We start from the raw sequence: 17,485 nt of genomic DNA on the forward strand, positions 1-17,485 counted from the left end.
TGGCTTTTTGCAGCCGGTGTTAGAAATAAAGGTGTGCTTTGTGCATCAGCGAGGAGTCCTCAAAACCGGTTAACAGCACTTTGAGCTGTCGGTCGATTTTTGCCCTGGTGAGCCTCCAGCCCCGCGTGACATAGAAGATTGGACGTCATTAAGGTCTACACTCGCTCTGTCTGTGGGTGTATGAAATGGCCTCTGCTGCTGCCAAAAGGATCGGGCGTTTTTTGTCTCTCCGTCGCAGGGGCTCGCAGCTCAGACGACCAGACCCGCATTATTCATCTTGTGGTGTCATCTACCTGCACTGTTCTGTTTTTTTCCAGGTGTTTTTCTCTGTCGTTCTTCAGACGTCCTTCTGTTATCGTTGAAGGTTGGGGAGGATGTCACATCGCTAACAAGAAGATTCTCCTCGTGTCGCTGTCAAAACTCATTCACGGCGTATGAAAAAAAGCTTTGTAGAAATATGATCGCGGCTGGAGAAAACGGACCAATTACTCCCCATTGACAACCTTCAAAGCCCACTTTTATTGGCAGATTCAGCCAAATAAAACTTTATTGCATAAGCAGAAAGGGACGCTGTCATTTTTGCATAGCTTTTCCAAGCCCAGCGTTTATATGATCCCCGTTATTACACCTCTGTGACATTTAAACTTTATTGAACAAGACTTTAAAATCTGTAGGCAGTATATAAAAGATGGAGGAATTTATTTCTTTCAGATGGGAGGAGACTCCCCCAACAGTTGAGACCTGAGTGGAGCAGATTGTCGTGGTTTTGTTGGACCAAATCATTTGTAAAAGAAAATATATTTTGAGTGAATGTCTGCATACTTTTTATATATATATAAATTATATTATTCATAATGGGGCTGCAACAAAATAAAAGATAAACCTGCTGTGACACTTTCCCATCAGTGTCCCTAAACCATATTAAAGAATACCACATACACATGAGTGCAGGACGACATCCCAGGTTTAAAACTAGGGCTGGAACAAACAACTTCCTTTCGCTTCCTTCCTCTTTTAATTTATAGTTTAATTAATTTCCCAAAGCCCAAGGTGACATGTCCAAATTGCTTGTTTGGTCTAACTAACCGTCCACAACCCAAACGTAGGGCTCCAGCAGTTATTTTCAATATTGATTAGTCTGCTAGTTATTTTCATCCATTGGCCTATCATTTGTCCGTCACAATTTCCTAAAACCCAAGTTGACATCTTCAAATGTTGTATTTAGTTTGGAAAACAATCCAAAAGCTAAAGATAAGCAGTTTAGGATCACTTGAAACAGAAGAGCCGCAAAACCTCTCAATTCACAAGCAGGAAATTGGTGTATTTCTCATGAAACATTACTTCAGCAATTAATTGATTATCATAATAATGGCTCATTGTTTTTCAGTCAATCAACTAATGAATTAATTGTCCAATCGTTCCAGCTCTAATCACACTGTATCAGAAATGTTAATGTCATACGAGGCCGCTACTTATTTGACGTTACATGTGAGCTTCCTCCTTTTAAATCAAACGTATTTCCTCGACAGGCAGACAGAGAGAAACCGAAGCAGAAAAGGAAAAGGTCCTGCCCCCCTCCTCTGTGTAATTAAAAGGGGGTGTCTGTCAGGGGCTGCTGCTGCTTTGTGTGGCCCCATATGTTTGGGCGCTGATACAGGGAGGATTATTCTGTTTGGAGGCCTGATAACAGCCTGTTTATAACCTTGGCACAGGCTGTAGCCTAATCTGGCAGCAGCACATCGCTCCCCACCTCCATCCTCCTAAATTTTCACTGAAAAAAACATATTGGCTGTTTCTTGCTCCAACTGGGGGAAACAGTCATGACCCAAACAGACTGGAGTGTTTCACCTATATCTCACATGTCCATGTATGGTTCTGCTCAGCATGAATATTATGTGAAACGATAAACTGTCACATTTGTCTGTTAGTTACAGTATCAGGATCATTCAGATTGGGAACGTTAACAGGTGTAAAATTAGTCTATTTTGTATGACCGTCTATCGCCGTGTACTTACTGTAATGTTTCCTCTGCTGAACATGTTTCCCTTTCAAGGTTTTATGCCGTTGAGTTGTAAAGAATCAGTTCTGTACTCACCTTTCCTTTCCTCGTCCGGACGTCAGCGGTCCCTTTGTCGCAAACTCCATTTTCCTTATTAGTATTTTTTATCTAGTTGCAGATATGATATAAGCTGATTAGTTTGGTCTTTTGTTCTCACAGTGCATTACCATCGTACTGCCTTTCACACGACTGCCTGTGCCATGATGTAAATTCTGCCACTGCAAACTGCTTTGTGATTTTAATTCCTTTGTGCTTTTAGAATAACATCTCTAAATTGTTTCTTTTGAACGCCTAAATTATGCCTTTCCTTGACTAATTGCTACATGATTGATTTTATGAAATAAATGTAACACTAGTTGCCCAGAATGGAGGCCTTATTCTCAAGAGAATATGGAAAAATCCTAGTAAATGTGGTATATTATTAAACACTTTATTCTGCTAAAAAGACTTGGTGTTGCCTTTTTCAGATGAACAGTGGTGGCAATATACATATATATTTATATATTTAAATATATTTAATCAAGTACTGAACTTGAGGTACTTTACTTGCATACTTCCATGTTATGCTGTTTTATACTTCTACTCCACAACATTTCAAAGGGAAATATTTTACTTTGTACTGAATTTCTTTATCAGCTGTGAGCTTGAAATATTACACACAAAACGTGCAATCGGCGTATTAAACTACCCAGTTAAAATGAGCTAATATGAACGTACAGTTACAACGTACAGCCATTCTGCCTCGTGAGGACTTTTACATTTGCTACATTTTGTCGCTTCTGTGCTTAACCTTTTTACTCTATTGTACTGCTACTTTTATTTAAGTGAAGGATCTGAATGCTTCGTCCGCCCCTGGAGCTGGCTGAATATGAAAAACTGTGTTTCCTTTTCTTGGAATTGAATCGAGGAACAATGATTGAAAGTCACATCCTGAATCACATAATTCCCCCACATTAAATATCCACGTTAATGAGAGGGTTCCAACGTCGCTGATGAGTTTCCAGCGCGCCGTATAGAAGTCACTCTCTGTAATGCACTGTTACATGGCGCGGACCCTTAACCGGCACACTGTGGGGAGAGGGAGTGCTCAGAGTGGCAGGCAAAGAGAACTGTCAACCTGTCACATTGCTCCCTCCTCTTCCCCCTGATAAATTAAAGTTACACAGTGTGCGTGTTGTAGCAGCGGAAGGCTGTGCAGAAAGCCTGGCTCCTCAGGTCTCAGGAGATAGCTGGCAACTAGGTCAGACTGATAATGTAATCCGCTGACTGGATCCTCAGCCCACTACATCCAGAGAGAAAAGCATGACAGGAAAAAAAAAACTCAAAATGTAAGAAGAAAATAGGAACTTCTATGTGTTGTTGCACTTACTTAGCATTACCTCCCCGGCTCTCGTTAATCAAGTTTGTGAAGTAGTTGCATCCATGCAGCATGTTGTGAGAAAATGTTCTCAAAACATATCCAGCTGGTGTGTGCGTGTGTGTGTATGTGTGCGTGTGTGTGTGTGCGTGTGTGTGTGTGTGTGTGCACGTGACTGCACACGTGTGGTTATTCATGAAGTGCAATCCGTTTCAATATACCTCACACTCCTCCTCACAGGGAAAATCGTATTTACACGGATTCTTTTTTTATACGCGTTATCTTTGCACCACATACCGCACCGCGCAGCCACACAACAAAATAGTGTCATGCGAGTCCACGGGGGGAGAGTGACAAGAATAAGTTTCTGCATCGGCAAGGTGCATTTTCATTCCCATGCAGTATTCCAGAGAGGCTCTGTGGGCCCACTGTGACAACTCTGCCTCCCTGCAGGTGTGGAAATGAAACAAGGCCTATAAATAGCACAGGCAGCTGGGAGTAGAGCAGAGTAGGGGGATTGTGGGGGGGGGATTAGAAGTCCAGCTGGGGATGCAGGTGTGTATAGAGGCTGACCGACAGAATACGACTGCTGTCTCACCCTGGGGGCCGGGAGGGAGGAGAGGCTGCGGAGCTGCAGCTCCATCCAGTTACGGAAAGTAGAGAACTTCAATATCATATTAAGTTAAATTACTGAAGTCGCAAACATGTTACCTTGCTTTAGATTGATGGCATTATTTGTTAGGGTAACTTAATTGTGCAAAAATAGTTACGGAGCCTCACGATTACCCATAACACTCTTGTTTCCACAAATAATAATAGTGTTAGGTAAATTTTTCTCCCCACACGACACATAATGTGCTTGATGTACGTAAATCAGTGTAAACTGACAAACAAGAAACTTACTTTGGTAATATGTATTTCTAAATCTCAGCGGCGTACAGTTGGAGAAGGAAAGCATCTGCTCAGTGTTACAGAAGAAATCCCCCAAGATCGAATGTGAAAACATTTCATTCTATTATTTTTTATTTTTTTTAAAAGACATGATGACGTTGAAGTGAAGATATATAAGTCTATTCGTGTTTGTTTCGGAGTTGCAGTTTTGTCCTAATGTGCTGAAGTAGATGTGCAGATTTTTGAATTGTTCCAAAAAGACATGCAGACAAAAGTGATAACTGAAAATATAACTTTTGCTTTAAAAGATGTGAAAGCATGTAAAGAAGTGATGTGCGTGAGGTTATTCTAAAACCAGAATAACGTCACCTTAACAAAAGAATATTTCAGGGACGTCATCGTGGTTTTTGACACAACTGTGCAGCGCTCTCTGTGTTTCTCTTGGCAGCGGTTTGGTGAAGTGGTGAACTGAGTGGAGTCCTGATAGATCGTTTGGCGCTGTTTCCATGGTTACGGCTGTCTGAGACTGCGACTCTATCTGTAACCGTCCTTCCTCTTCCTCTTCCTCTTCTTCTCCTCAGTTTATTCGTGAATTTTCAGCCTGCAGAACAAACTATGTGAAAATATTCAACATTTTTCGTGTGCATTTAAAATATTGTGCAATGATGCAGAAACATATGGGTTATTGTGACTAATGTTAGAGTAAAGCAGCTGTTTAAACACACATAGACTATAGTACATTTAAAGGGATTTCATTTGATGCGGTTTGATTTTACGTGAGGTTTTACATTTCATTGACTTATTTTTATGAACACAGAGTATTTATTGATCTTACAACACAGGAGGACAAGTGCATCCTTGCCTTTGCATTATGCACTTCACTATATTGACAGAGCTGACCACAGCATCAATGCACGTGCTTCATGGCTTCTGATTGGTGGAGACGAGCATGGGTTCACCGAAACAAAATGCCTACCATTTGCAGAAGGATTTATGGATTTCTAATTTACAGTATGTCATTAAAAGGCACATGGAAAGACAGCCAGAGATCAGTGTTGTTGGCCCTGAGTCTGGGCTGTTTCAGCAGCATTGATTTTTGTGTTTAAACGTCTCAAAGAACTGATGTGATGACCACGTGTGTCGTGTGCTTTGACGTATAGAAGTTCCCTTATTACACACACTTCAAACCCACATCAGTCTGAATGGGTCCCCGTGTGCTTTTGTGAAGTATAGTCTATGGAACTACAGCTGCAGACTCCCGTGTTGGTGAACAGTCAATGGCGATTTATGAACCTCCTGTAAAAGAAGCAGGAAAGAAATGGGTCAAACATTGGTTCCTCCCACGTTGCTGTTATTTGAATGGGGTATTAGTGTTCCTGGCGTGTGCTGATGATGCCACAGGGCTGTCTGCATAGTATAGTAGCACGCAGCGCCACAGAGAGCGGTGTTGTCGCTATTTTTTTAAATCAAACTTCAGCTTTTAGGGCAGAACATGGTACTCTCGTTCCCAACGGAGAGCTCGATATGCTTTTCATGTAAATGACGTCTAGCACTTGCACGCTTGTGTTTGCATTAATGCATTAATTCCTCAGTGCTATATGCTTTTTTTAGCTGGAGGCGAAATGACACATTCTCATCAAAAACACACTCCCCCGCTTACAGTCCCACTCCACTAAGACACACACACACACATGATTGACAGCAGGAGCTCCCCCTGACCCAGTATTTTGCTACAGTGGGACGATCCCACAGGCCTGTGATTAATGACTAGGCTTTATCCACTAGTGGTGTGGTAGGCCTGCCAGCCAGGCCACTTAGACTGCCTGGACCACTACCTCTGCTGTAAACACACACTCTCTCTCTCTCTCTCTCTCTCTCTCTCTCTCTCTCTGTCTCTCTGCCTACAGGCATTGCATTGTCATAGTCATTGTTACAGCTCTAAACCTTTGTCCCAAGTTGACCCCTTCATCAACACACACACTAATAGCGACATACACACACACGCATGCGTACAGCATCACCGTGAACTCACATTTTCTGCTTTTGTCATCATGAGTTCAGATGCTGCAGCTTCCCATAGCCAGCATTAGTCAAATATTATTTGCACCATATCTGCATTAGGACTGCCTCACTAGCAAACTGCTTTTGCTTTCATTTGTCTTGTTGTCCATTTTGTTTAAAAAAAATTTAAAAAAAAGTTTTTATCCATCGCAAACCGTCATTTAGTAGCACATCGAGCACGTTGAGAAGAAACCAATCAACGTGTGTGTGTGTGTGTGTGTGTGTGTGTGTGTGTGTGTGTGTGTGTGTGTGTGTGTGTGTGTGTGTGTGTGTATGAATTGGAGCTGGTCTCGCTAACGGACAGTGATCCCTAACGTTGTTTTTCTGTCCTGACAGCTCGGGGCAGAATGAGCATCACCAGTCTTTTGAGCACCGGGCCTCGGCCAAACAGTAAACCTCACAGGGATTTCCGTAGCTGTGACAGCGTCCAAAAAAACTGCACACACGGCAAAACAAAGATGATGGGAAGCTCCCTGATAAATGCAGGGAGAGACTATATTTCCTGCTGTAGCAAATCTCTCAAGTGTTACAATATTAATGGCCCTCAAAGCCGATCTAACATTTGGATGCCATCGGTCCACCTGCCAGACTCTACGCTGATACACTTTGTGCTGAAGTCAGGGCACTTTTGACTTGTGTTTTTGATGTTCAGTAGATGACTGGTGAATCGCGAATGAACAAATTGTAGTATTTCAACCATGTGCAAACAAGTTACTTGATTAATAATTTTACTTAATAATCAATCCAACATTTGCTGAAATGTGAGGATTTGTTGCTTTTCTCTACGATCAGGTCTTTGGCTTTTTAAACCAAACTAGAACTAAAATTATTAGTCAATTAATCGATGAGTTAATTAAAAGAAAATTAATCTGCATCTACTGCAATATGTTTTTTTCAAGAAACAGCACCAAACAATTGTTGGTTCCAGCCTCATAAATATGAGGATTTAATATACGTTTGAAATACGTTTGATTTCAAAGAAGGAAGCTCACATGCAGTGTCAAATAAGGTTTGAAGTCTCATATTCAATCATAAACCTTTATGTTTTGGACTTTTCCGTCGGATAAAATAAGCAATTTAAATGCATCACACTGAAAGTATAATCAGCATTGTTTGCCATTTTCTGATCGATAATGGAAATAATTGTTGGACTTGACAGTGAATTGAATAATCAAACAGAATATTGTGAGATCAATAAAGGGAAAAAAAATAATTCCAGCTGCATTTTAAATCTCTCAGTAATTCCCCAAGACCCCAGGCATACTGTATGTATGCTCATATTTTTAGCTTTTCCATGGTTTTTCATGGGAAAACAAAAGTGTCCTTTGTGGTTCTGTTGGATTGTGATCTGAAATTGTGGAAAGCTTTAGGGCTTCTGCTGTATGACAGCCATGAGGGAAGCTGAAGCGTGTACCAGTGATCTAACCCGAAGACCTTAGAGTTGTTCTCCAAAACATAGGAGGTAAAGCCAAAAGCATTGCAGTACAGGAATATCACAGCTGACCTTACCCGTCAATTCATATTAATCATCTGGAAAGATATGTACTTCCTGATATAACACTTACTTGACCTGAGATGCACAGATACTGTATATACGTAGGGGCTCAGTTTGGATCGCGCCTATATATAGAAAAGACAATCGGATCATATCTATTTACAGAAGACATATTGGCATATGGCTAACAGCATTATCGTGCCATTCAAAGCACTCAGTGACCACTTGTGCTTTATGGAGAGGAGCATTGTCATCATGGAAGACATGGCTCCCGCTGGAGATAAAATGCATCATGCTATAATCTAAGTAACCACTCAGAATCTTTTTTAATAGTAGAGTGTAGTACAGACTGCACCACGTGACTCTGAATGAACTCTGCACAGCAGGGTTTTTGAAATAATGTGCCATTTGTATTTCCTTGTTAATCACGTGGCATATCGATATTACGGTTAACATTAAGTCTAATTAAAACGCCGCATGGAAATGTAAATCTCCATCGGATCTGTAATTCCATTCCATCCGTTTAATAACGTTCTTTCTCCCGTAATCAGGTCATTGTCATCATATATGAGAGCTCTGTGCAAGAAGTCTGCCGTCGTTACGCCAGCATCCACACCAGAGTTGAAATAATTAACCCTACCAACCTTCAATCAACTAAACTAATAGTTAATAGTTAACTAATAAACTAAACGCAAATAACCAACAGCTGCGAAAGAGATAATCGAGAGAGCGCGACAGCGTTTTCCCAAAATAATTCTCTTTAGTGAAGCAATCGCATGCCAGCAGCGGCCTGAAATGTCCCACCCCTGCAGTACGGGGTAATAATAACGAACCAGCAGCGTTCCTCTGTGTTTCTCTTCTCTGCATTATATCCGGTACATATAGTGGGTGTCATTTTGCTCTTCCAGAGAGGCAAACTACACACCATCGAGCGACGTCGTGTAAAATGCATGTTGTCGAGTGAAGCCGAGCACAGCGAAGCAGAACCACCGGCGCTATTGTCTATGAGCGGCCATATGGTGGGTGTCCTCGCGTGATAGCTTAAGGGAGCCCTTCTCCCGGAGATGAAACAATTTTGTTCAGAAATGAACCTCTTCTCTCAGCCCCTCCGTGTTCATCAGACCCTGCCCCATCAGCCCCCTCTGAGGTCACAGGTCCCAGCAGACGGCCCGGAGCAGGGATGGAAACCCGGACATCGCAGGTATACCTAAACGATCTCCCTCTGCGTGTCTCCCCCTTGTCAAAAAGCCCACCCCTACTTGTCTAGCCCTGCTCCGGGCCTCCAGATGTGGCTTAATTTACTGCGACTCTGCTAATTGCTGTAATTAAGGATTAATTACTGTTAATTACCTTCGCATAAACTCATCACCAGTCAAAGAGCGGAGCCTTATGAAATGTGCCATGCACGGGAACACACACTACGGGGACTTGAGGAGGATTGTGTTGCTGGACCTCTTGTTTGATGTCTTGTCCTGGTGCGTAGGGAGCGCTTGTAGGGCAACAGCTAGGGCAGGACGTTTACTGTCATGGACCATCTCCTCCTGGCTCCGAACGCTTCACACGTCACCTCCTCGCCAACTGTTGCCCGGGACCGCATCACCATGCTGGCTGTCGATTGATCAGAGGCATTTATTGGCTGATACATTTGATGACGATTTGATATATTCAGGAAATAGATTAAGATTGTCTACAGTAGTTTGTGACACTTTCAAAGCATAAAGAAAAATGATATTAATATTAACTAGAGGTTGACCGATAGTAGATTTTTAAGGGCCGATGTAATAACGACAGTTTGGAGCAGGAAAAAGCAAACAGACGATTCATTGTTGGAATATGTTCTAATTATTTACAAATACGATGCTCTGTTCACTTCTATTGGGTGTCCTTTACCACTGCTATTACAAACCATTAATGTGAGTGCATATTCCTGTGGTAAGGAGGATCCTCGAGCGATTTTATTTCACAAATGAATAGCTATGTGTCTGGAATATTTGGAAAAGAGAATGCCAAATGGATAAGTTACAGTAACGGTTTAATGATTTATTTTGTCTGCCTTTCTTTTATGGTGGACAAAGAGCTGATAGTGCTGCATTCTGTATAAGACAGACAACTTTTGTGGGGAGAAATAAATACAAAGAAAGGTCCATTATGACTTAAATACCACTTGTGTGCTTGCTGGAAATCAGCTGTTTGTGAGATCACATAATGGGTTCAAGGTTTTCTCATTGAGAGGACAACTTCTTTGTGACTAAAATATCTCAAGCTATCTCATTAATACATATGTAACACTTTAAAGTGTCAGAAATAAATGGGAAAAGGCCAATGGTTGCAAGAAGTGTGGGTGAATGTCCGATTGTCGTAGTTTCCAGAACTGTTTGATTATCCGATAAGCAGTACCATGTATTTGCAGTCCTCTGAAAAACCAACAAATGTGTTGCTTGTTCTCTTGAAAGAAAACATAGACGCAGTGTCTGATCTATTAGCAGGATTACATTGTTTGTGCCCTCCAGAACTGTTACAAGTCAATGTCGAGATATCAAATAAAATAAGGGCTTTGTTAAAGTCACAGAAACGTCACGGTTTTTGGATAAAGTTATGACTTTAATAAGGTTTGTTGAGCTTCATTCTCACGGCATCAATTTTTAAAAAGTGTAAAAGGCCAAGCTCAAAAACATTATGTTGATCACGGATAGAAACAAAAAAACTAAACAAATCATCCATTGACCTCGACCTAACAACCATAACAATGTCACCTTGACATCCTCCTTCCTTCGATTCCTTCACAATCACTGCGGTCGATAGAGGTCTTTGCCACCTGAACATAAACACGTGTCGTTTTGGGTTCACTTTGTTTTGGGTTCAGCCCAGCTTTTCAAAAGAAGTTGGTGCGACCAGTGATTTGTGTACTTTGTGTGTTTCCATGCATGCGCCTCTTTCCGTCTCTCCATAGATGTCTTTGTCTCTCTGCTCAAGGGCTGACTGAGAGCTCGCTGCTCCACAAGCTCGTGACTTCTCCTGAGCTTTGCAGCCGCCGTGGTTTCCAGTGCAACCCTGGAGCTGCATTGACTGAGCATGAGTTTGATTCAACTAAGAATATATATATAATGAATTTTTTTTAAGACACCTTAAGAAAGACTGACAGCCAGGAGGCTAATGTATTGCCTATTTTGCATAATGAATTATTTTAATGAAGGCTTTTAAATGGGGGTGCTCTGCGTTGGTGGCTGGGCGGTGCTCTGAATGGTCTTGTCCTCTGGCGCTGGCTGCCTCATTATCAGGCCAGCCCCTCAGGCCTCAAACTGGCCTGCTTAAGCCTCAGATGATGAAGATAATTACCGTTATTAGGAGTAGCTGCAGGGGGAACTTGTTCTGAAAAACACCAAGCTGAGTTCTTTGCCTCACTTCCGATCGCCAGTGGAGAAAGCCAGAGAGGGAGAGAGACAGAGGGAGAGGAGAAAAAAGAAAAAAAGGAGGGGATGAGGGGAGCGGCCACCAAATCCGCCTAATGTGACGCCTGTCAGCTCGTCTCCCACCAGCTGTCACCTCCCAAATGCACTGGGGTTCATTTTTTTAATTGACACCTCGCTTTCCCATTCCATTTCTATTTTTCGCCTTTCATTTTCCCTCCATCACTCTCTCACCTCCTTGCCTGTGCCATCCACATCTCCTCGTCTCGGCCTGTCCCTCCAGTATTTCCTTGGTGTTTTTCTTGTCCTTGGCATCCCCCATCCCCCACCCAGTGTCGGCTACAACACCCCAGCTCGGCCCCCTTTCTGCACATGATACTCGAGATGGCTGATAAAACATAGAGCTGTTTTAGAGGTGCTTTATGACTATGCCCTTGTGTACTGAGGTTGCACAGCTTCACATTATCTGGTGATGGAGAGAACATTTTGGGCCTGAGAAAGTTTCCAATGAGTTCATGTATAGACCACAAATCTAGCTTACAGCTTACAGTACAGAACATGTTAAGACTGCACAAACAAAACACTATTTTGATTATAGCAATAGTTTTCATTGTATGGACTTAAGCTATGATTAGTAACCTCATAAAGATTGTCCTTTCTTTATTACAGCTCAGGTTCAATTTAGTAGGAACGACCACATATACAGTAAATAGAGATGTAATGTCAGTAATGATAATAGCTTTGCTTGGCGCTGTAATTTACCTCTACTATGTGAGGCACTTTTTGGAAATATGACAAAATACTAAATGTATTGGTAGGGCTGGGTTTAAATCTCAATCCATTTTTGTAACCAGTGAAATATGTCCATTGCACAAAAAATCTTACTTTGACTATTTAATTTAGGCAAAGCCCTCGTTCGGCTGTTTGTGTTTGGTTGGGACAACATTTTAAGGGTGGACACTGACTTGACACATTGTCTGTTTACAGATCTCGGGGGAGTATTATCGTCTGTGTGAATAAAGTTGTGTAAGGCCCTTGTGGCTCCAGAGGGAGCATGTGATGAGTCTGATAAATTGCTCAAGACTCAAGTAATGTCACAATTGATGTCACTTGTTTGAGTGGGTTGGGGCTGAAAACTACAAGATTGAAAATAAAATAAAAAATATTAGCGCTCTTTGGCATGCTCCTCATCTCTGCTTGAGGCTACATCAGCCGCTGCTGGCAAAATACACACGGATCTGTGTTGAGTTGCATCATGGGTAATTTAGGTGCTGGGTCCTGACAAGGCAAGAGAAGGTATGGAACAAAAAAACAAACGAGTATAATGCTAAGGCACTTTCCCATTAGCTAACATTTTGGGCTTTACGGAGTTCATGGATACACCACAAATCTAGCTTTTAGCTACAGTTACACAAAAGAACATTTTAAGAATATGTTAATAGCACAATATTTAGATTACAGCAATTGTTTTCATGGCAGAGACTATCGTATGAGGTATGGTCAGTAATTCCATAATGATTGCCCTTTCTTTATTAAAGCCCAGATTCAATCTAATAGAAATGGCCACATATACAGTAAATTAGACGTAATGTAACACAATGTTCATTTAGTGTTCTCAGTAATGATAATAGCATTGCTTAGCACTGCAGTTTACCTCCGGTGTGTGGGTCAGTGTGAAACACATGCTGCTTCCGATGAAGACGGCTTCATTGGGCTTGCATCAAATGCAGATGAGTGCAAGGTGCTGAACTCCTTCAAGGAGCGAAGGGGGTGGGGAGGAGGAGGATTTGTATTAGTGATACTTGTCATGTCTGCTGTAAATCACGCTGCTTTTTTTTCTTCTTCTTCAGGTTCCTAGGTTGTTGTTGTTTTGTCTCAGAATGCTGTGTGGCAGGGATGAATGGTGGTGATGTTACATTATCATGTGGCTGTCGCTTTCACTCCTGCTGACTGGCCTGTGACAGGCCCACACACACACACACACACACACACACACACACACACACGGTTGTGTCAGGAGCAGGCCTGATTTATTAACTGCTGAAACCCTAGATGACGTGTGCCCACACAATCAATACAGAGCACAGCCACCGTCTGCCCCTCTCTGGGGTCATGTGATGTGGACAAGCGCGAGGCAAGGAAGGACACACACAACGCATACGCACACAAACACGCGTATACACTAAACTGCGGAGTGTATTGCATTACTGTATTGATGGGAAATGGATCCAGTCCAGCGTTTGGCTGCTCGCTGCCAGTCAGAGGCAAGAAGGGTACACTTTCATCATGGCTGTCAGGGACATCGCTGCTGCCTTGTTTGACCGTAAATCTTCCTAATTGTGACAGAATACTTCAACATAATTAATTAAGCATGTTTTCATTTAAAAGCACTCGCAGGGCGCCAGGCTGGGTGCTTAGGGTAGTCTGCCAATGTGCATAGCTGTGTATTTTTCCTCTGTGTGTGTGTGTGAGCTTACAGTTATGCACAGAGTGTATATTTGTGTTGTGTGTTTGCTTGTGTGTGCACCTTGATTCCCCCTGTATGAGTGGGTGGCTTAATCGCCATGTTTATTTACACTCCTGTTGTCTGCAAACAGCAGGCAGTGTGGCGATGGGTATGAGCCAGCCCTTAAGGAAGTAAAACAGCAGAAATTAATTTAGTCAATAACCAAAACAAAGGCTTATTCTTAGAATTCCATTCATTATTCAGGAAAGGGCTCAGGGATTGTTTATGATGCACATTTATTTTTTATGCCCTGCCTTTTTGGGTTTAGTGCCCCACATCTCAGGGAAGGAATTATACAAGAGCATGCACAAAGGAGAGGAGGAAAGAGGGAGGGAGGTAGGAAGCGACAGAGAGGGGGAATTGTGTCCTCTCATTGTTCAATTAAGTCTGTCGGTAATGATCAAGATGAGATGATGGCCATCTTCCTTTTATAGATAGGAATCTGTGGCTGTCCATGGAATAAGGGAATCTCAGAGCAGTGTGTCCTCCGAGCCTTTGTTGCTCCAGTAATTGACTTGAAGGTATAAAAGGTTTTTGGTGTTATAATAAAGTGTTGGGAGCATGTGATGTATTGTTATAGAGAGCCCTTCTCTCTGTCAGGTGATTATGTTAATGTATGGTCTACGGATGCAGAGTTCACAACGAGCTCTCTGACTGGCATCGAGGTCTAATCGATTCCGTTGCTATTACTGAACAGAAATAAACAAAGCTGATGGCTGTGGTTAGGGTAATTATGCCACAGCACAGTGAATTGTTTGATTTTCCTTATTAATTGTATTTATTTAATCCATTTCATGCTTTTAGTTGTGCACTCTGGGACTTGGAGGGAATGAATAAATCACTCTTTGGCTCATTAGATTCCCCCTCTGGTTGGGATGTGCCACTATTTTGTCAGAATGAAATCGTCGAGTGTTATAATTTCCCGCTGGTGTGATTCACATGAAAAATATCCACATACTCATCTACCCGCACATGTGCACAAGCGCCCGCACGCACATGCGTCTGCTCCCTATCTGAACTCCTGACCTTTTCCAGCCGTCTGATAGCCATTGACATTTGCCTCTTGAGCTGAGCTTGCTCACGTGTTGGAGCTGATGGGAATGGATGATGTTATTGCCGGAGGAGGAAAAGAGAGGGAAGGAAAGAGGCGGTGGGGGGTTGAAACGAGGAGGACCGGGGTAGACGAGCTCCTCGTGCGGCCCTAGGAATCCATCTGGACCCCCTGCTCACCAGAAAGGTCACAAGGCGACTCAACCTTACATCCTCATTACAAAAGAGCCGTCGCTCTGGCTGTGGACTACAATGTGGCCTCACTGCTCTGTCACACAACCTGTCATTCGCCCTCACCGACTGACGGCCATCGTGAGACATACGGGTGCGGGGGGACGGGACGGGACTAGATCGTCTTCCTGAAACATTTTGATAGATGCATAGATTAAGATGTGTTTGTGAAAGATGGCGTGGCTGCGTGCGCTTTTGTCTTTGTCCTTGAAGACAGTGGCTGGAATGGAGGGCTGCACCTGGTCGGCGGGTTTCCAGCACCTCCGAGAAAAGCAGGACACTGCTGCTTTACCAAGGGAGCCTTCTGGTGGCAGAAAGAGGCAGGGCAGTGCAGCTGATCTTTAAATATAAATGCATGCTGATACACCTATTCATTTAAACTCCAGGGTGCAGTTGAAATAGCACCATTCAAATAGTTTTGGTGCAGATTTCCGCCTTTGTCACATGTATTTCTCAGAATATCTGGACGTGTGGATGTGTGCAAGGCCGCATCCGTTTATGTGTACATCGTGTGTATGTTGTTTGTGCACGTCTGTCTCAGCGGGCCCGTCGTTGTTGTGTTTACACTTCACTCTTCACACCACAGGAGCTGAGTGTCAGTTGAGAGCTGAGTGCCTGTAGGTGTGTGAATACGTGCAGGTTCAAGAGTGTGTAAACAGAACAGTCGTGAAAGCATCCTTAGTCCTGTTAAATTACAGCACTCTGAATATGGCACTAGTGTTCCAGGTGTGACACTAGTGGGGTAATTTAGTAGCTATTTATGTGATATGGGGATAAGCAATGCAAAATAACTGCACATCACATTTCATGTTGAGATGAGAGAAAGAAAGAAAAAATTCCCAGTGTTAAAATAATTGTTCGTAATGATCACATATGAAATGATGAATGTTTAAACTTTACTTTGAATGATACTGTTTCCGAAAGAAGTAATTACATTTTTAACGTGAGTATCTTCATCTAGTGTTGGAGCAATAAGATTTTGCTCAAATTCCGTAAGCTGTATTTTGTTCTTTATTCCGTAATAATGCCTGATCTGTGTCTTTGTGTGATCAAACGTGTGTTATTACTTTGCTTTTTCTGATTAGATAGCATCCGAGAAGATATTAAAGCCAACAGCCAGAAACCTAACATAGCTGGAGCATAAGGAGAGCAATGAAAGATGAACTCTTGTCGAAGGCTGTGTTAATTATTTATTTTTTTACATGAAATGATGGTCAGAATCGATGAAATTATAGTTTTATGGTCCTGCCGAGCTGCCAGCCTCCGTGCGCCTGCAGGGTTTTTTGGCACGGACTTGAACTATTAAAATCGATGGCCATATTTCAGGCAGTTCATTTGGTACGCTGGAGTTAAGACTCGTTCGCAGTCAGAGGAGAATTATTATACCTTGCTACTCATTTTGAGCAGCCGTGTAAATAGGACTGTTTAGCAGCAATGTCTTCATCTCGTCTTCTCCTGTCCTCCACAGTGCTCAGTATCCGTGGCGCCCAAGAGGAGGAGCCCCCAGATCCTCAGCTGATGCGACTGGACAACATGCTGCTGGCGGAGGGCGTGGCCGGGCCGGAGAAAGGCGGCGGGGCTGCAGCTGCTGCAGCCGCCGCAGCAGCCACTGGCGGCATCGGTGCCGACAACTCAGCAGAACACTCTGACTACCGGGCCAAGCTGTCTCAGATCCGACAAATTTACCACACAGAGCTGGAGAAATACGAGCAGGTGGGGAGGAAGAGGATTTTCTTAGTTATTATTCTCTGTTATTTAGCTTCTTGCAACACATATTCATATTGTCGTGTAAGTATTTTATCAGTAAATACAACAATGCATGTATCATACCATGAATGTAGATTTTTAGACGTCATTCACCCGCTAAGCCTTAATACAACCCCAATGTAGGAGCCAACACTTTTTTAAATGTTATCTTCCCTTCACAGTCAATATTTGGGGGATGCTCTGTTGTACCTCAGTGATTTCTAATTCATTGTTTCATGAAAGAAAGTTTATATCAATGTTTTCTCCTCTTCCAAAATCCTCCCACTACGCAGGTGACGACTGTAGGATGTGTTGTAATCTTAAATTTCTCTTTTCTGTTTAAATGTGCAACTACTGAAAAAGTTGGACATCGTCCCGACTGGTGGTGGATATGGACAGAGGCAAAACTTTAAAAAAAATGTCAGTGATTTTAATCTTTATAATATGTTACATTGTTGACATGCACAAATATGTGACTTGACATAATTCAATTGCAAATATGTTTACTGTCTTCTTCATGGAGACAAAAGATGTAGTGGTGATACATGACACAGGTGCACACCACTTCCAGTTAACCTGACCTCTGACCTCTCCCTGAAGAGAGGAGGAAGCAAACAGAACACGTTCTCTTCCAGGATAACAACAAAATAAAATGAACAAATGCAAGAAAAATAACGAGGGA

At 42.5% G+C, this 17,485-nt stretch overlaps 1 protein-coding gene across 4 annotated transcripts in view; it reads left to right on the forward strand.

Moving 5' to 3' along the window:
• Window positions 1-17,485, forward strand: part of pbx1a (pre-B-cell leukemia homeobox 1a) — a 45,165-nt gene that overhangs the window by 19,045 nt on the left and 8,635 nt on the right. For 3 of the 4 annotated variants that reach the window (XM_079223853.1, XM_079223852.1, XM_079223854.1), the window contains exon 3: window positions 16,526-16,770. In XM_079223853.1, the coding sequence (XP_079079979.1) occupies window positions 16,526-16,770 (245 nt within the window). Of the gene's footprint in view, window positions 1-16,486; window positions 16,771-17,485 lie in introns of all 4 variants that reach the window. The other variant, XM_079223851.1, reaches the window with a different exon arrangement.

Source organism: Taurulus bubalis (genome assembly GCF_910589615.1).
Source record: "Taurulus bubalis genome assembly, chromosome: 1".
NCBI lineage: Eukaryota > Metazoa > Chordata > Actinopteri > Perciformes > Cottidae > Taurulus > Taurulus bubalis.